Below are 15,344 nucleotides of genomic sequence, written 5' to 3' on the forward strand. Positions count from 1 at the left end.
TTTTTCCCATGAACCCTCATCATCACCATCCTCCTGCTGTAGTGTATTTACCCCCACCCACCACCCCACCCCAACACACACTGACAGAGCCACACACACACACACACACTGCTCCGGTGGTGTCCGGTGTTCTGTAACCGACATGGTGTCTTGTTTTCTCCCCGCAGTGGTGTCGGCTTGGCGCGGGCACATTATGAAAAGCAGCCCCCTTCCAACCTCAGAAAATCCAATTTTTTCCATTTCGTGCTGGCGCTGTATGACAGACAGGGTCAGCCCGTGGAGATCGAGAGGACAGCGTTTGTGGACTTTGTCGAGAAGGAAAAAGTAAGATTTTATTCGCAGGGTTTTTTAAAAAAAAAATAAAAAATGAAAGCATCAATATTAGCAGTCACGTGTCATATCGATTTCCCCCTCTCGTTCCCTTCATGACAAGCTGTTTCCCCTCTTACACACTCACACATAAAATTATTATTATACTATTTTTCATACACACACCCATACATATAAGAACACGTGGTGAAATGAGTGAATGAATGAATGGATGAATTTCCACAAACACTGTTTCTTTCTTTCTTATTTATCTCCAGGAGCCAACCAGTGAAAAAACTAACAATGGGATTCATTACAAACTACAGTTATTGTACAGCAACGGTGAGTCCAAAACCGCCACTAAAAACACCCCATAATAACAATAATAATTACTATAAATATCTATATTTTACATACATTTGTTCTGATTAACTTTTTTGCTGAGAGTGTTTTTAATTTTGTAAAAAAAATGTGCTTCAAAATTCACTGATGTGTGTTTTGGTTTTTTTATTATTTATTTTTTTCTTCTTCTCCCCAGGCGTCAGAACAGAACAGGATCTTTACATACGGTTAATCGATTCCATGACGAAGCAGGTAAGCTGCTCTTTTTAAATCGACACACACTCACACACACAGTGCTCACGTGCATGCTGCAAAAAAAAACAAAACAAAAAAAAAACAAAACAAATGCGAGAGGAAATTAAAATTGTGCAAAGTGACAAATCTTGAAATTCAAACAAATAAATATGCACGTGAACATGCAGCGGTGGCACAGCAATAAAACAAATAATGATAATTATTATAATAAACAAAACTCAAATTAGCGGTGTAATAATAAAAAGAGACAGCTTCAAAGTCAATTTTAAAACCTGATTTCGAATTTAAAACAGCACGTGCACGTGGTGATTTTTGTGTCTGCATGAAGAGATGATTTTATTTAAGAATAATGAGCAAAAGAAGTAGATTAAAATCTAAATATTAACATATTTTATTTTAATGTTATAAATGCAATTATTATTCAATGATGTAAATGTTACTATTATTATGATTATTTTTTTTAGTTATTCTCATTATTATAAAGGGAATAAAGTCAGACGTGCCCTTTTTGTATGTTTTGTTACGTTGAATTGAGATTAACGCTTTATTTCATCCTCGTTTTTAAATATATAAAATATGTATCAGATATACACTTATACATGATCATTATTGTTATTATCCGTGTGTCCTGACTGAATAGAGCCGTGAAGGCTGCCACGGTCACAGACAAACATTCCTGCGCGAATGATCCGAGTCAATGATGCAGAACAAGCAATTTATGGATTTCTGTTGCTACAGCTGCAAATGGCCACATAAATCAAAGCAATATAGATAATCGCTCGGCTCCCAGAATAAATAAATAAATAAATAAATAAATATAAAAGGAAGGAGGGACAAAAAAAGAAAGAAAGAAAAAGAAACATACACACATGAGGTCAAGTATAAAGTGTTTTAGGAAACAAATCAGAGAAGAGAAATTGACCTGGTTCACATGCGTCACTCTTTCATATTCGCCTTAAAAATTGTGTAATTTTATCATTTATTTAAGGCTGTAAAATCACAATTTGCTACATATTTCTAAATAATAATAATAATTATTATTATTATTATTTATTACTATTATTATTATTATTATTATTACGCCTGTATTTTCCTTTGCAATTGGTGCCGGTTGAGTGTATGCGAGGGAGTCAAGAGTGAATCCTCAGAAATGGGATGAAGAAGAAGGAAGAAGGAAAGGAAAGGAGAGGGGAAGGGAAGGAGAGGAGAGGAGAGGAGAGGAGAGGAGAGGGAGGGATCGAGGGAAGGGAAGAGCGGCAGAACTGATAGCTCCACGCCATCTGTTTCAGCCAATGCTCAAAAATTACTCAACCGTACCGCCAGACACCGCTTTTTATCCACAGAAAGATCATTGTTAGCGGCTCAAAATAAACAACAGATTGCCCATTAACACTTTCCCCCAAATATCCCCAGATTATAAGCATATTGATGACACTTCTATTGGATCTCTCCTTATGAAAATCCCTCTTTTCTCTGTGTGTCTCACTGAGCCACAGGATATTATGCAGATTAATAAAAAGGGGAAGAGGGAAAAAAAAATACAATTTATAATAATGTATACTGATTTTTATTCTTATTATTATTCTTATTTAAAACAAAAATAATGGCAATAAATATCAATATTGTTGGGATTTCTGCTGACACTTTAAGTGAAGTGATGCTGCCACTGTTGTGATGTTGTGCTTGTGTGATTTATCTTTGGTGCGGTTTTCAGCAGCAGCTGCTGTGATTATTTGTGATTTTAATGTGAGATAAACACGTGTTTACTCACTTTTAATCCCACAAATGTCTCTTCTTCTCAAAAGGCCATAGTCTATGAGGGCCAGGACAAGAATCCAGAAATGTGCAGAGTTCTCCTCACCCACGAAATCATGTGCAGGTAAATTCCATTATACCACTTCCACTACTACTACTACTACTACTACTGTTATTTATTTATTTATTTAGTCATCATGGCTGTTTATTTTCCTGTGATTATTTCCGGCAGAAAATGACATGATGCAGTAATCCAGACTACACACACACACACTGAGCATGGCTGTCATGGCCAACTTTTGATATGCTGTGATTCAACTTTGATATGAACATGAATGTGACAGTGAGAATGAACTGACTGTCTCCTCCAGTGAGAGAGGAGGGGAGAGGACACACACACTGCACATGTATAATAAACAGCCAGTGACACGCTACATAACTTATGGTTTTCCTTATTTATTTTCATACATTTGAAGAGCTGTGTGTCATCACTTGCAGCTGCCACGTACAATGTGCTGCCTGCTAAGTTATGCGCACACAGACACTCCAACGCCATGTATCACTTCTTTTGCCTTCTTCTCCTCCTCCTCCTCCTCCTCCTCTTCCTCACAGCACAGAGAAGTCATGCACTTCTCGGGCTGATCCCACCTGTCAACAATGATCAGCGGGGCCTTTTAGCGTCATTTAACCACATAAATCTCAACCTCTCATATTGCCTCTTGCCATTCAGCGGTGTCATTGATACTAAAAAAAGAAAAGGGGGTGGTGGTGGTGGTGGAGGGAAACGCCTTTTGTTGTTATTGTGGAGCTCAGCATGAAGCTTTGTTGAACATTGAATTCGGATACTGTCGGTTAACCTCTCCTTTGTTGCACCGGTTGCATTGTTCAAGTCACTGTGGCTGCAAGTGCAAGCATGAGAGAGACAGAGAGAGACAGAGAGAGAGAGAGAGAGAGAGAGCTGAGAATGATTTGTCCTCCTCTTCTCCTCCTCGTCTCCATGCATAAACTCATCACTCACGCTCAATTTATACATGCATCCATCACTTATTTGTGACACGGTGAATATGCTCGAGCTCTAGAGGTAATATATTTTTTTTCCCTTAGTCAAGAGGAAGTGTGTGTGTTTTTTTTGAAGAACTATAAGTAGATATACACAATAAGAGCTGCTATAATAAGAATAATGACTTAATCTTATCTGTGTTTTTTTGTGCAGCTCCTTAGCCATAAAACACATCTTTTATTATTATTATTCTTGTTATTATTATTATTATTATGCTGGAGAGTCATGTAAATCAGACCTGTTTTTAACAAGCGTGTGCTTGACTGACAGTACCATATGGCATAAATCCATCTCACTCACATGTGTTTATATGTTTTCATTTCACATAAAGGCTGTGGTGATGGGGGGGCGGGGTTATATACATATATATATATATATATATATATATATGTATATATATATATATATATATATATATATACATATATATACATATATATGTATATATACATATATATGTATATTTTTTTTTTGCATTCAAGTTCCAATCAAAGAAATGAGAGAAATCAGCCACAGCCTCTATATGGGGGGCAGGAGATGGTTGAAACATGTGCTGGAAGATAGATTAGTGCTTTTGAGGCCATAATTGATAAATGCCCCGCAGAAATATTGGTTGAGGGTGGCACCTTGCATCTCCCTCAGAAATAGCAGCTTGGCAATTAGAGGTAAACAAAAGCTGAAGCTGTGAAAAGTGACTCCCCTGCCTCCTGGCCCAATCCCCACTCCCCTCCCCTCCAACGCTAAGCCAAACAACACAACATGTTGTTTTCCACCGTTTTTATCAGCCATCAGCATCAATGGAAATGGGTGAGATTTTTTTTTTTTTTGAGTGAAGGAAGTCTCGTGGCAATTTTGTTTCCCGGTTATCAAAAACCACTCCAAGGCTCCACTCCATCAATGTTCTTTATTTATTTAAAATAATTCTCACTCATGATTGTCCTGTGTTTCCCTCTCTCTCTCTCTCTCTCTCTCTCCCCCCTGCAGCCGATGCTGTGACAAGAAAAGCTGTGGAAACAGGAACGAGACTCCGTCAGACCCTGTGATCATCGACAGGTAGGCCCCTCCATGTTTGTGAGCGGGATGAAACTCTCGCCCCTCAGTTTGGGCATCCCCCACAGAGTCAGTGTGGGAACCTTGGGGTCGAATGAGTGTGTGTGTGAGTGGCTGAGGGGCGTCTTTCCCAGGTACCTGTGCAACCGAGGGGCGGTCGCCACCTGGACAGGGTTTGTTCAGTCACAGGTGGCTCCATCACTGGAGGCTCATGCTGGGAATACTCCTAATTAGCTTCGGCAACTTCACATTTTCTTGGCTGGCTTCCTGCCTTTGTTTACGACGAGTGATGCTCGCACTGTCAATAGTTGTTTTCCATCGACTGCTTCCCCCCCCCCTTCCTCTCCAGTTAGCTGCGAGCGAGCTAGGCGAAGGTGCCGTTAAAGTTTTTCGCTTTTAGCGAAAGCGGGAGCGGGAGCAGGAGGGGGGGGGGGTAAACATTTATATGTCTGCTGTTTTGTTCTGCAACCTCCAGGAAAGTTACATCTGCCACATTTATATTGGGCCTTCATTGCTTCCTTAAAGAGGGAGAATAGATGGTTTCCTTTCAGGCATTGACGTTTCTTCCCGCCCGCTCACACTGTGAAACTATATGACCAGGTCAGACTGAATATATGTAGGTGTGTGTGTGTGTGTGTGTGTGGTGGATATAGGGGCAAGGCAGGGGGTTTGGCTTGAGCCGCGATCGCAATGTAACTCTCACCACGTCGTCGGCGGAGACAGCAATGCTAATGTTTGACTAGCCGGAATCACTGTTTGCTTAGTGGAGAATGCCTGGTATCTGACAGAGGGGACAACTCTCTTATTAGTAATCAAATAGGGCTGAGCAGTTGTTGCTGCCACTCCACTCCAGCGGCTTCTCATGCATCAGGAAGTAGGAGCCGGCTGCCCCGGGAGCCTGGATGGATTACCAGAGCTACTGCTGTCTGAAGTCAAACCCACACACACACACACATGCAGATACACACGCTCACACACACACAGAGACATGCAGACAGACTGACACACACATGCATGCATGAAACACCTCCTTACACGCTTGCATGCTGCTTGTATATTGTTGCTGCTGCTGCTGCTATCACAGTCGCAGCATGTAGCAGGGAAAGTAGCTGTTATGTGGTGCAGGAATAATTCAATAATAGTGACGATAATTCACTGTGTGCAAACCTTTAACTTTAAGGCGTGAGTGTGCACAATTAACTTTGTCCTCAACTTTCAAAACTTTAATTATTTGACGTTTAATCGAGATTTTTTTGTGTTTTTTTGTTTTTTTTTAACCCTAATCCGGTGCCAAGTGGATTTCTTAATTCCTGGACACGCCAGGTGCCGCTTGTTAGTTTACAGTGACACAAACTTGAGATGTCTACACTCAACCCTCACTTCCGCTGCTTTCATGTTTTCGGCTTTGTGCCTCCTCCGCCGCTCGGAGAGTTTCGCACACACCATTCTTCTCCGATCTCGCCGGACAAAAAACGCGTAACATAAGAGAAGGGAGAAGGAAAAAAAAAATTGAATGCACCGAGAATTAAAGTGGAAGAAGAAGAAGGCGAAGAGGGGTGGGAAAATAAAAGGACGAAACAACAGGGACGAGAGGAGCGGATGGATATTGTAAGCTCAACTGGCTCAGGGAGGGCTCGGATTTTCATTGTGATGTGTCTGAATAGGAGTGGAGTATCCCTTTCCTTGCACAATGAGCGGCTCTGTTGAAACACAAAAGCATATGTTCCTCATTAGACCCTCCCATTGTCTCCATGTCGTAACTATGAGCCCCGTCAGCTCACCCCAACAGACCCACACAGGTTCCCAGTCCGCTGAGTGGGGGCGCCTGCCTGCGAAAAGGTTGCAGGGTTTTTGTTTTTTAGCATGAGAGAGAGTTTTCTCGAAGAATATTTACAGCAATTACTTGACCGCCGTGCACATGGGCAAGCTCTTAGTTAAAGCTTCCATGTTTTACAGCCGTGCCTGTTACATCTGTCATTTTCTCATGCACATCATTACAGGCACCTGTGCTGCTGCTGCTGCTGCTGCTGCTGCTGCTGCGGTCGCTGCTGCTGGCAGAAACTGATTATTTCCAATTGAGTAGAACATAGTTGAGTGACATAAACCTAGAGGAGAGGTTTGATTGTTGAATCAGCCATGTCTCATCTGTCTACAATTACAGTACGAGGAGGAGAGAGAGAGAGAGAGAGAGGGAGAGAGAGAGAGGGAGAGAAAAAAAAAGAAGCAAGGCAGCCCGGCGAGCACTGCCACATTTCCTGGAGAAACAGTAGCATCGTGGTCGAGGAACCTTAAGAAACAGATTTGGGAGTGAATCATTGATGGCGCTCATTCGCTGTAACATTTTCCCAGATGGTAGGAGGGGAGAGCGCACACACACACACACACACACACACACACAGCTAGCTGGCATCTAGCGAGACATTAACTGGCGTTCCCATGGATCTGGCATATCCAACGGAGTTTGGGAAACTTATCATTCCAAATGTGTCCTATTTTCCTGCGGTCAAGCCAGACATCTGTTTACCCTATTTTCTCTCAGAGTTCTGATACAGATTTTTCACTCAGATTTTTTTTTTTCTTAAAAAAAAAGAGGAAGGATTCTGTTTTTTTATATAAAAAAGAGAGATAGAGGGAGAGAGGGGGAGAAAGTTGGTTAGATATAGGCCCAGCAGCTGTCACAAAGTTTCAGCACTGCTTGGTCTTTAAATATTTCAACACTTACATTTGATGTCCCTGAATTATTCATGTGCTCATTTTGGAAGACGAAAAAGAGCTCTATTTTGTGTTGCATTTGCTGGTGCCTTTTATATATGTTTTGACTCCGACGTCTTCATGTTCACATGTGTTTAATTCTATTTTACGTAGAAGAAAAAAAGAAATATCGCGTTCAATAGCTGCCGTTTCTCCCCCTCTTCTCCCTCCGCATCTAAGTTGATAAAAACGTCAGCCTGTTGCTGCTCGCGTTAAAATAAAAGGGAAGCTGTAATTTTTTTTTTCTGCCTTTTTTTTGCGACTAATTCCCGCTCCGTCGCTATGACCGCAGCACTTTTCCAGCTCGGTGTAATCACCTCTCCCTCGTAAATCCAGCAGTGCTACAGATGTCACATTTATAACTTAATGGTGCCTTAAAGTAAGTGGGAGTGTAGGTTTATTCAGTTGGTAATTTGAGTCTTTTAGTAATGAGGTACCGATATCTGATTAGATGTTGGATTTTTTTTTTTTCCCACCCATTTACAGTGCATGTAGTGTAGAGTCAAACATAACTCAATTTCTGACGACTCTCTCTGCGTCTGCGATCCGTCTCCGCTCTCTTGCATATTGACTCTGTCTCCTCTCGTGTGAAAGATTAGATACATTGTTCTGGCTCATGCATGGATTTTGTAATAAGACGGCCAATGTTGAAATGACTCAATGGGTTCAAAGGTGACACAATTTACCAACACAAGTGCGGTTTTATAAACATGTGGTTTAATTCCGAATTTAACTGTATAAGTTGATACACTTCTAACGCGTTGTGTCAATTTTCCGAGCAGATCTAAACGTGTCAGCTCCGTTTATTCCGGCCGCTCCCTTTCACTTCCTGTCACAAAGGTCAAAGAGCACTGACCTTTTGGAGTGCAGCCCAGCCACTGAATAATTCATGACATTGACTTGTTTTTTTTTCTCTCCCTCCTCCTCCTCCTCCTCCCCCCCGGCCCCCTCTTACTTTATTTTTTTGGTCAGCACACATGGTTGTGCTGTGGGAGGCTTTTATTCATTTATCTCATTTATAAAAAAAAAAAAAGAAAAAAGAAAAAAAAGAGGAGGCCTCGCCGCACCTGTTCGTGTGTTAATGCAATTAAAATTTGGCCTAATGTAAATTTTGCTTAGCTTTCCGTTGTGTCGCTCATTAGCGCGCCTGTATTTTCCAAACGACCGCGCGTTATCGTTCATTTGTGGAACACCTACGAGGTCATTTCCCAGAGTGCACTTGACTTGTTGTCAAGTTGTTTACCAGAAACAAAAGGGCTCGCCGCCTTAGAACGCCACACACACACACACACACACACAGACACTCGTGGCTCCCCCGGCCTTCTAAGAAACAAATCGGAAAATTTGTGCGCTCCCATCTGGTTTTTGCAAAAGCGTGATTACCTCCAAAAGCTGAACAAATGCCAGTATTTATAAGGTCAGCCCTTTATGTGGAAATGTGATGTAAATGAGAATCAGTGAAAGGGGACATTAAACAAAATTAAATTCATTGTCTCCTTTAATGTCATTTACATTTTTGGCTAAGCCCCGGACTGTCAGGGAGGATTTCTGAGACCATTTTAATTGCACATCAGCACATGGGAAAGAGAGAGGCTCTGTGTGTGTGTGTGTGTGTGTTTCCACGGGAGCCGCTCGTCTTGATAACCTGTGAAGAGAAGTCTGTTTATGAAGCACCTAAATGACATGTTTTCACTGCATCTGTAGAGAGAGGCAATTAAGATGGCACTCAGTAGGTAGTGTTAATCTAGCATTGTGCTCCCACCATTCATAATGAAAGTGATGCAGTGGATGGGGGCCACTGTTGTTGTGATTGAGAGTTGATTGCTGCAGGTGTTACTGCTTCTTTTTTTATTTTTTTTTGTTCCTGTACGTATATTATAGAGCTGTGGGACCTGCGCTGCTATGTTTTTCCAGGGTGTTTTAAAGTGAGTCAATTAATTTGAAGCCAAATAGTAACTTGAATAGGAAACGTCCCAACCCCCCCGGCCCCCCCCTCGCCTCCTTCAGTGCATTCACTCATGCATGAACATTTTTGTTGCTTAACAATTTATCAAATGTGGTGTTTAACTTATGGCTGCTTGGTGTAATTCATGTGACAGATGTTGAGCTTTTGACGCCCATTGAGAAATGGTGGTGGTGGTGGTGGTGGGTGGTGGTGGTGGTGGGGGGGAGAATAAACCGGCCACCCCTGCCTAAATCGACATGATGTTTGAGTGAAGCCTGTCTCCTCCCGAGCCAGAGTAGGAAGAGCAGGAAGTGTTGAGAGCGAAAGCTGTACTTGGCAGCTCTCCGTTGGCTTGCACTTGCTGAAAAATGAAACCCAGACCCTCTCTGCAGCCCCAGAGCCAGAAACCTTCCTTCCCACTGCTCCAACATCCAGGATTGGGTAATACTGTTCACTAAGCAAAACATTACCTCAAATTATTCTCGCCCTGTTTTTCTATTCCCTCCTCCCTCGTGTCAGTTTTTATCGCAGTTTGTAAATGTCAGGACGCCGCACAAAGACGCACGAGTATAAATGATATTTTCCAAATTATGCTCACATGTTTGGGTTCACATGAGTGGCGGCTGAACGTAACGTGGTGCCTGACGCTCCCGGGGGAGACCCACCTCACTGGGGTAGGATTCCCCAGTGGCATCAGCTAATGGCAAGACTTGACAACAGCAGAGAAGCCGGGGGTGTTGTGTTTTACTAGCGCTGAGCAGGGGTGATGACTTTAACATGTGTGCAGAGGAAGACGGAGAGATGTTTGTGTGTTCCTGCGCACGTGCACACTCCTGCATGTGTGTGTGTGTGTGTGCGTGCGCTATGCTAAAGAGAGAGGTGTGCAGTACGAAAGAGTGGCGCGGGCCAACAGAGCGACGGATTCGGCTCCAGCTTGACGGCAGTGAAAGACGAAACATGGTTCCACATGTGTTGAGAAAGAGCAGTCCATCTGTCCATGGAGACAACCCCCTCCTCCCCATCCCCTCCCCTTCTCTTTCCCCTTTCCTTCTCTTCCTTTCCTCTCTCTCTCCCCTGCTCTTTTACTCCCTTGGTTCACTGCTGACAGAAACAAGGCCAGAGCAGGGGTGATGGGATGAATGCTGGGCCAAAAGCAACACTGGACCTTGTATACACACACACACACACATGCCACAGAGAAATAAGCTAATGTTATCAAATTTGTGTCACTGAAGCCGCTCCGTGCTCGCCGACTCTCGCGTTAATGTGACTGAAATGTTGGCGACGCCGGTGATTTATTTCAATGTATTGCGAAAAAAAGAACGACAAGAACTATTTTCACTCACACACACACGCAGAGCCACCGCGCGAGGGGGGGATAAAACACTACATTATTGAGATTAAATCCGAGGTAAATAAAACATGCCAGTCTCTTGTCAAATATTTAACAGCTCTCTTTTATAATTAAACTTTGTAGCCCGTTTTTTTTTTTTTTTTATCTGAAGACACTGTTTGGTTTCCTGGAGCGGCGATGACGCAAGAGCTTTGTCAAACAGCTCCTGATTTCTGTGAATCACATTCAGGTCACTCAGATGTATGTTTTTTTTTTTCCTCTTCCCTTCCCTACTCTGAAAAAGGGTCTCCTTTCTTTCTCTTGGCATGTTCTCGCTCCCATTCAATCCTTATTAGGTTTCCCCTAATTGTCAAACAAACTGTTGGGTCAACCTCAGTCGTATCTGGCCGTAAAACAGCACATTAGGCCCTGGTGAGGGATATATGTGGTATTTCATCGGAGACGGAGTAATGCTGGGGTTTTATGGTTAAGTACCAGTTCACGCCCACGCCATTTGTTTCGCATTAGAGTGGAGGTTTTGTAAATCAGATCAATATGTTCGCTGAGATGTGATTCCTTGTCGGGATCTCCCGAGTCGTTCCTTCCTCAAGTATTTTTCTTAGGGGACTGGTTGTCGATGCTCACTCCTCCACTCGCCCTTCCCCATCCCTTTTTTTTTTTTTTTTTTTTTCTAACCCCCCCACTTCTGTCAAGTCCCTCCTCCCCCCCTCCACCTCCACCTCAATCTATTTCCATTTTCTGAATGTAGCAATTTGTAGTGTGACACGGGCAAGATTAGGACGGGGGAAGCACAGTCTGAAGATTTCATCGGACATGGTGCTGCTCCCGCTGGTGTGAGGTCACAGGACAAAGATGCAGGAACTCGGGGAGAGGGTCATCAGTTACCTCGGGGAAACGAGCTGGTCTGCTGGCTGCTCCGTTGGCCCCAGGGGTGCCCGGGATGTATCGGACGAGAAGCCCCAGAGAAAGAGCCCTGAACCAGTGTCATTTATTAAAAGTGACAAGTTATTTCTAACTATAGCTCCGTTTTTATTGTTTTACAATGCTGTCATTTGGAACAGTGGCCCTCTGTTCTGGCATCACAAACAAGTGATGAATGATGGAGGTGACCTCCTTTTTTTATATATATTATTGTTTAACATATACGTTGTTGTTGTTGTGTTTGGCGAAAAAAAACAAAAAACGTGCGAGTTTAATAAAGATAACCGTGATAAAAAAAGAAAAAGAAAAGAAATATTCCAGCACTTTTCTCCGGGACATTTGTTCAGTAAATTAACAACAGCTTTACAGTACGAATGTGGAGCTGACCTCGGCATAATCAGTTCCAGAAGTTCCACAGAACATGACCACACTGTGGTGCATGTAGACAGCGGAGCTTCAGCGTCTGTTTTTTCAATGTTTATGTTGGTCGGGCTTTTTTTTTTCGCTCTGGAGGAAAAAGAACACGGGAGTCATGCTAATATTAGAGTTTTATTCAATGTTTGACCATTGCTCTTCATCGAGGGTCACCGAGGCTCTCTGCTCCCCCCCCCACCTCCTCTTTTTATTTTTTACTGCCTGCCCCAACTGCGTTAATGATATATGACAGAAATTTCCTTGTGCTGGTTCAGTGGCAAGAAAGGTCCTGGCTAGTCTATATCAATCCATCTGACTTATGTTCCCATGTCTTGAATTACCGCTTGATGGAAACCTGCTGTGGGCTTCTTTTGCCAATTGAAATCAGATCTCCTCCACAGCCTGGTGTGATATTGATCCATATTCAACACCCAGGCTGCAGATCGATCAGTATTGATTTACAATAAAAAACACTCCTCTGCTTGTTCAGCACTGCGGTCGATACTTTAAAGCAAAAGGAGGGGGAAAAAAATTAAAAAAGGAGAAGAAGGTGGAAGAAAAATAAAGGATTTTTCTCCATCTTCTCCTGTGTGTGTGTGTGTGTGTGTGTTTTTGTTGAAACCACACAGTGACCAGCAGCTGCAATATATAAAAGTGTGAGGCGATGCTTTCGTTTCATTAGAGCACTGTGAGTTTAAGTGACCGAGCCTTGACCACGCCGGCGAGCGACCGGCGACCACGTCCGCAGTGAGCAATGATCCTCGGCCGCCATGTGAGACAAACCAATAAAAATGGTTTAACGGGATGACACTTCTATAAGGACTCATTTATTGAAGGAGGTGTGTCTGTTTCGGAATTAGTGGCACATCTGCACGGCAACGGGGAGCACTAAAGCTGTCATATCAAATCTGTCGGCGAATTGAAACGAAACGCTAAAGTGGCGGATCAAGCCCGGGCACTTTAGCTTGATTTCGCCTGCGTTAACTCAATGACACGACTTCCTGTGTTTTTGATATTAATTTGTGTCTCAGGCTCACACACACACACACACACACAGACACGCCAGGCCTCCGCCCTCCCACGCGGTTATTATTAGGGCCCGGCGATGATGCCGCCGAACACGCCGCAACAGAATATAAGGCGACCCATTCAGCTCCTGTCCAGATCCACTTTTCTCCCCGTCACATCTTAGTCTTAATCTCTCAGACTTCCTCCGCTCTGCCAAATAACCGTTCCCATCCAGCAGGTCCCAGCTTTGGCCTGGACTGCCGACATCTGAAAGTTATTATCCCCAATCTCTGACATCCAGGAGTTTACAGTTATATAATGATGGGGAAAACCACATGTCCCCAGAGGCAGAGAACATTTTTGAGATGCCTCCCCATCTGTTTTTGGGGGGGAGCTGCCCATTTTGGGCCAAACTCAGAATGGCAGGCAGGCAGATTTTTTTTTCTTTTCTGTAATCTTTTATTTTCTACCACTGGAACACGCCAGTCTGGGAGTCATTATACGGGGTGATAAAGCAAATCCAATTGGGTCAGGTTCCCCTTGCACACAGCGCTGGTGGCACCGGCTCTCCCCGCCTCACTGCTCGTCCCTGACTGTGTAAGTGGTGGTTGTTTGTTTGTCCTAGAGAGCCTGGTCTGGGGGACTAATGCAAGCCCGGGGGCCAGCCAGGTCGGAGGCGACGGTGAACCCGAGCTGCCTGGTGCAGCAGTGCTCCCTCGCTGCTGACTTGGCCTTGTTTGGACTGCAGCTCCGGTTTGCTTTCTTAGAGGGAAGCTGAGCCTCCGTAATCATTGAGCCTTTCGCTCGGGGTGGGGAGCACCGCCGAGACTTGAGGGAGTGATGACATAGGTCCGCAGAGGCTTGGCCCGGTCCGCCCCTGCTGCTCTTAGCATATTTATTTTCTCTTCTCATCGCAAAGGTTTAAATCGCACCGTATTATGTTCGGACCCCGGCTGCACGTGCATCGCCTCTCAGATGTGATGAGGTGGACGGCGTAAAGCTGTGAGGTTTTGTTTTTACTAATAATGCGGCGGGATTAGTGACTGTGCTGACCTCAGTGTAATCTTTATTACTCTGTTAACCATCGACGCTCGTCACGAGTAACTCGTGGTGGAGCGGTGACACAGAAACAACACCGAGGAGCAACCTAACCAAGTTGTACACAATCTTAGTGCACTCGATAGGAAGTTTATAATCACTTGAAGTCGTATTGTGTGTTCACATGACCAGATTAAATAAAAAGTTAATGCAAAGAACTCATCTGGTGCTTCACAAAATCCTACGTAAAACAAATAGCTGCTCTTCTTCTTCTAGTTTAAATATGCAGGGTTCTGGAAATAAGCCTTAACCGCGCAACAGATGGACAAAAATTCTTCCAATGTCACGTGAGCGTTCTATATGTTCTGCTTTTGCACCTCGCGCCGCCATGTTTCTGCAGCGGCCGACCAGTCCCAGCACACGTTTAACCTCTCGAAGTGGAAGCTTAATATTCAAGCAGAACAACAACATCCCCTCCGGTGTCTCGAGGCCACCGTCGCTTCCTGACACACCTGGGCAACGGGAGGGGTGCGAGCGCTGTCGGAGTCTGAAGTCTCGCCATTAGATGCTACTAAGTCCTCGGCGAATCAATATTAAACCGATTAATTCCATGTTACGTCTTTTGACAAACGTGCGTATCTGCTAAAACGCTTCCAAAGTCTTACACCGTTAGATAATTTGAGATGCCCATCTCGCTCCCTGGGCACTGCTCAGAAATGTTTTATTCAGCATCACCACTCAGTTCTGTTTTGTTACGTTATTGAAATGGGTTGTCGATTCGAATAGAGTCAACCTGGTGGGCCAATCTCATTGTAGCCAGTGGAGAGTGAAAGCCATCACTGCAGTATGGGATCGCCAGAACACACACACACACACACAGATTGGACAAGGGGGGCAGTGAGAGAGCGAGAGTGCCTTCTCCAGATGGAGATCCCAGATATGGGAGGGGAAAATGTCCGGGCCATTTTCCAGCCTTTCCATAATGGGAATCTACCCCTTGCTTGCTTATTAAGTTGTGCACACAAGGAGGAGTGAGGGGAGCGATGGAGAAGAGAGGAGATAAGGGCAGGCGAGGCGAGAGATGGACAACCGGCGCGCCGTCACCTCTCTGTTGTAAGTGTCAAGCAGACCCTGTCGGAGAA

At 43.9% G+C, this 15,344-nt stretch overlaps 1 protein-coding gene across 10 annotated transcripts in view; it reads left to right on the forward strand.

The window, feature by feature from the left end:
* Positions 1 to 15,344, forward strand: part of ebf3b (EBF transcription factor 3b) — a 73,548-nt gene that overhangs the window by 757 nt on the left and 57,447 nt on the right. For all 10 annotated transcript variants that reach the window (XM_044045795.1, XM_044045802.1, XM_044045798.1 and 7 more), the window contains exons 2-6: positions 168 to 324; positions 588 to 651; positions 848 to 903; positions 2,712 to 2,785; positions 4,706 to 4,774. In XM_044045795.1, coding sequence (XP_043901730.1) covers positions 168 to 324; positions 588 to 651; positions 848 to 903; positions 2,712 to 2,785; positions 4,706 to 4,774 — 420 coding nt within the window. The remainder of the gene's footprint in view (positions 1 to 167; positions 325 to 587; positions 652 to 847; positions 904 to 2,711; positions 2,786 to 4,705; positions 4,775 to 15,344) is intronic.

Source organism: Solea senegalensis, linkage group LG15 (genome assembly GCF_019176455.1).
Source record: "Solea senegalensis isolate Sse05_10M linkage group LG15, IFAPA_SoseM_1, whole genome shotgun sequence".
Taxonomy (NCBI): domain Eukaryota; kingdom Metazoa; phylum Chordata; class Actinopteri; order Pleuronectiformes; family Soleidae; genus Solea; species Solea senegalensis.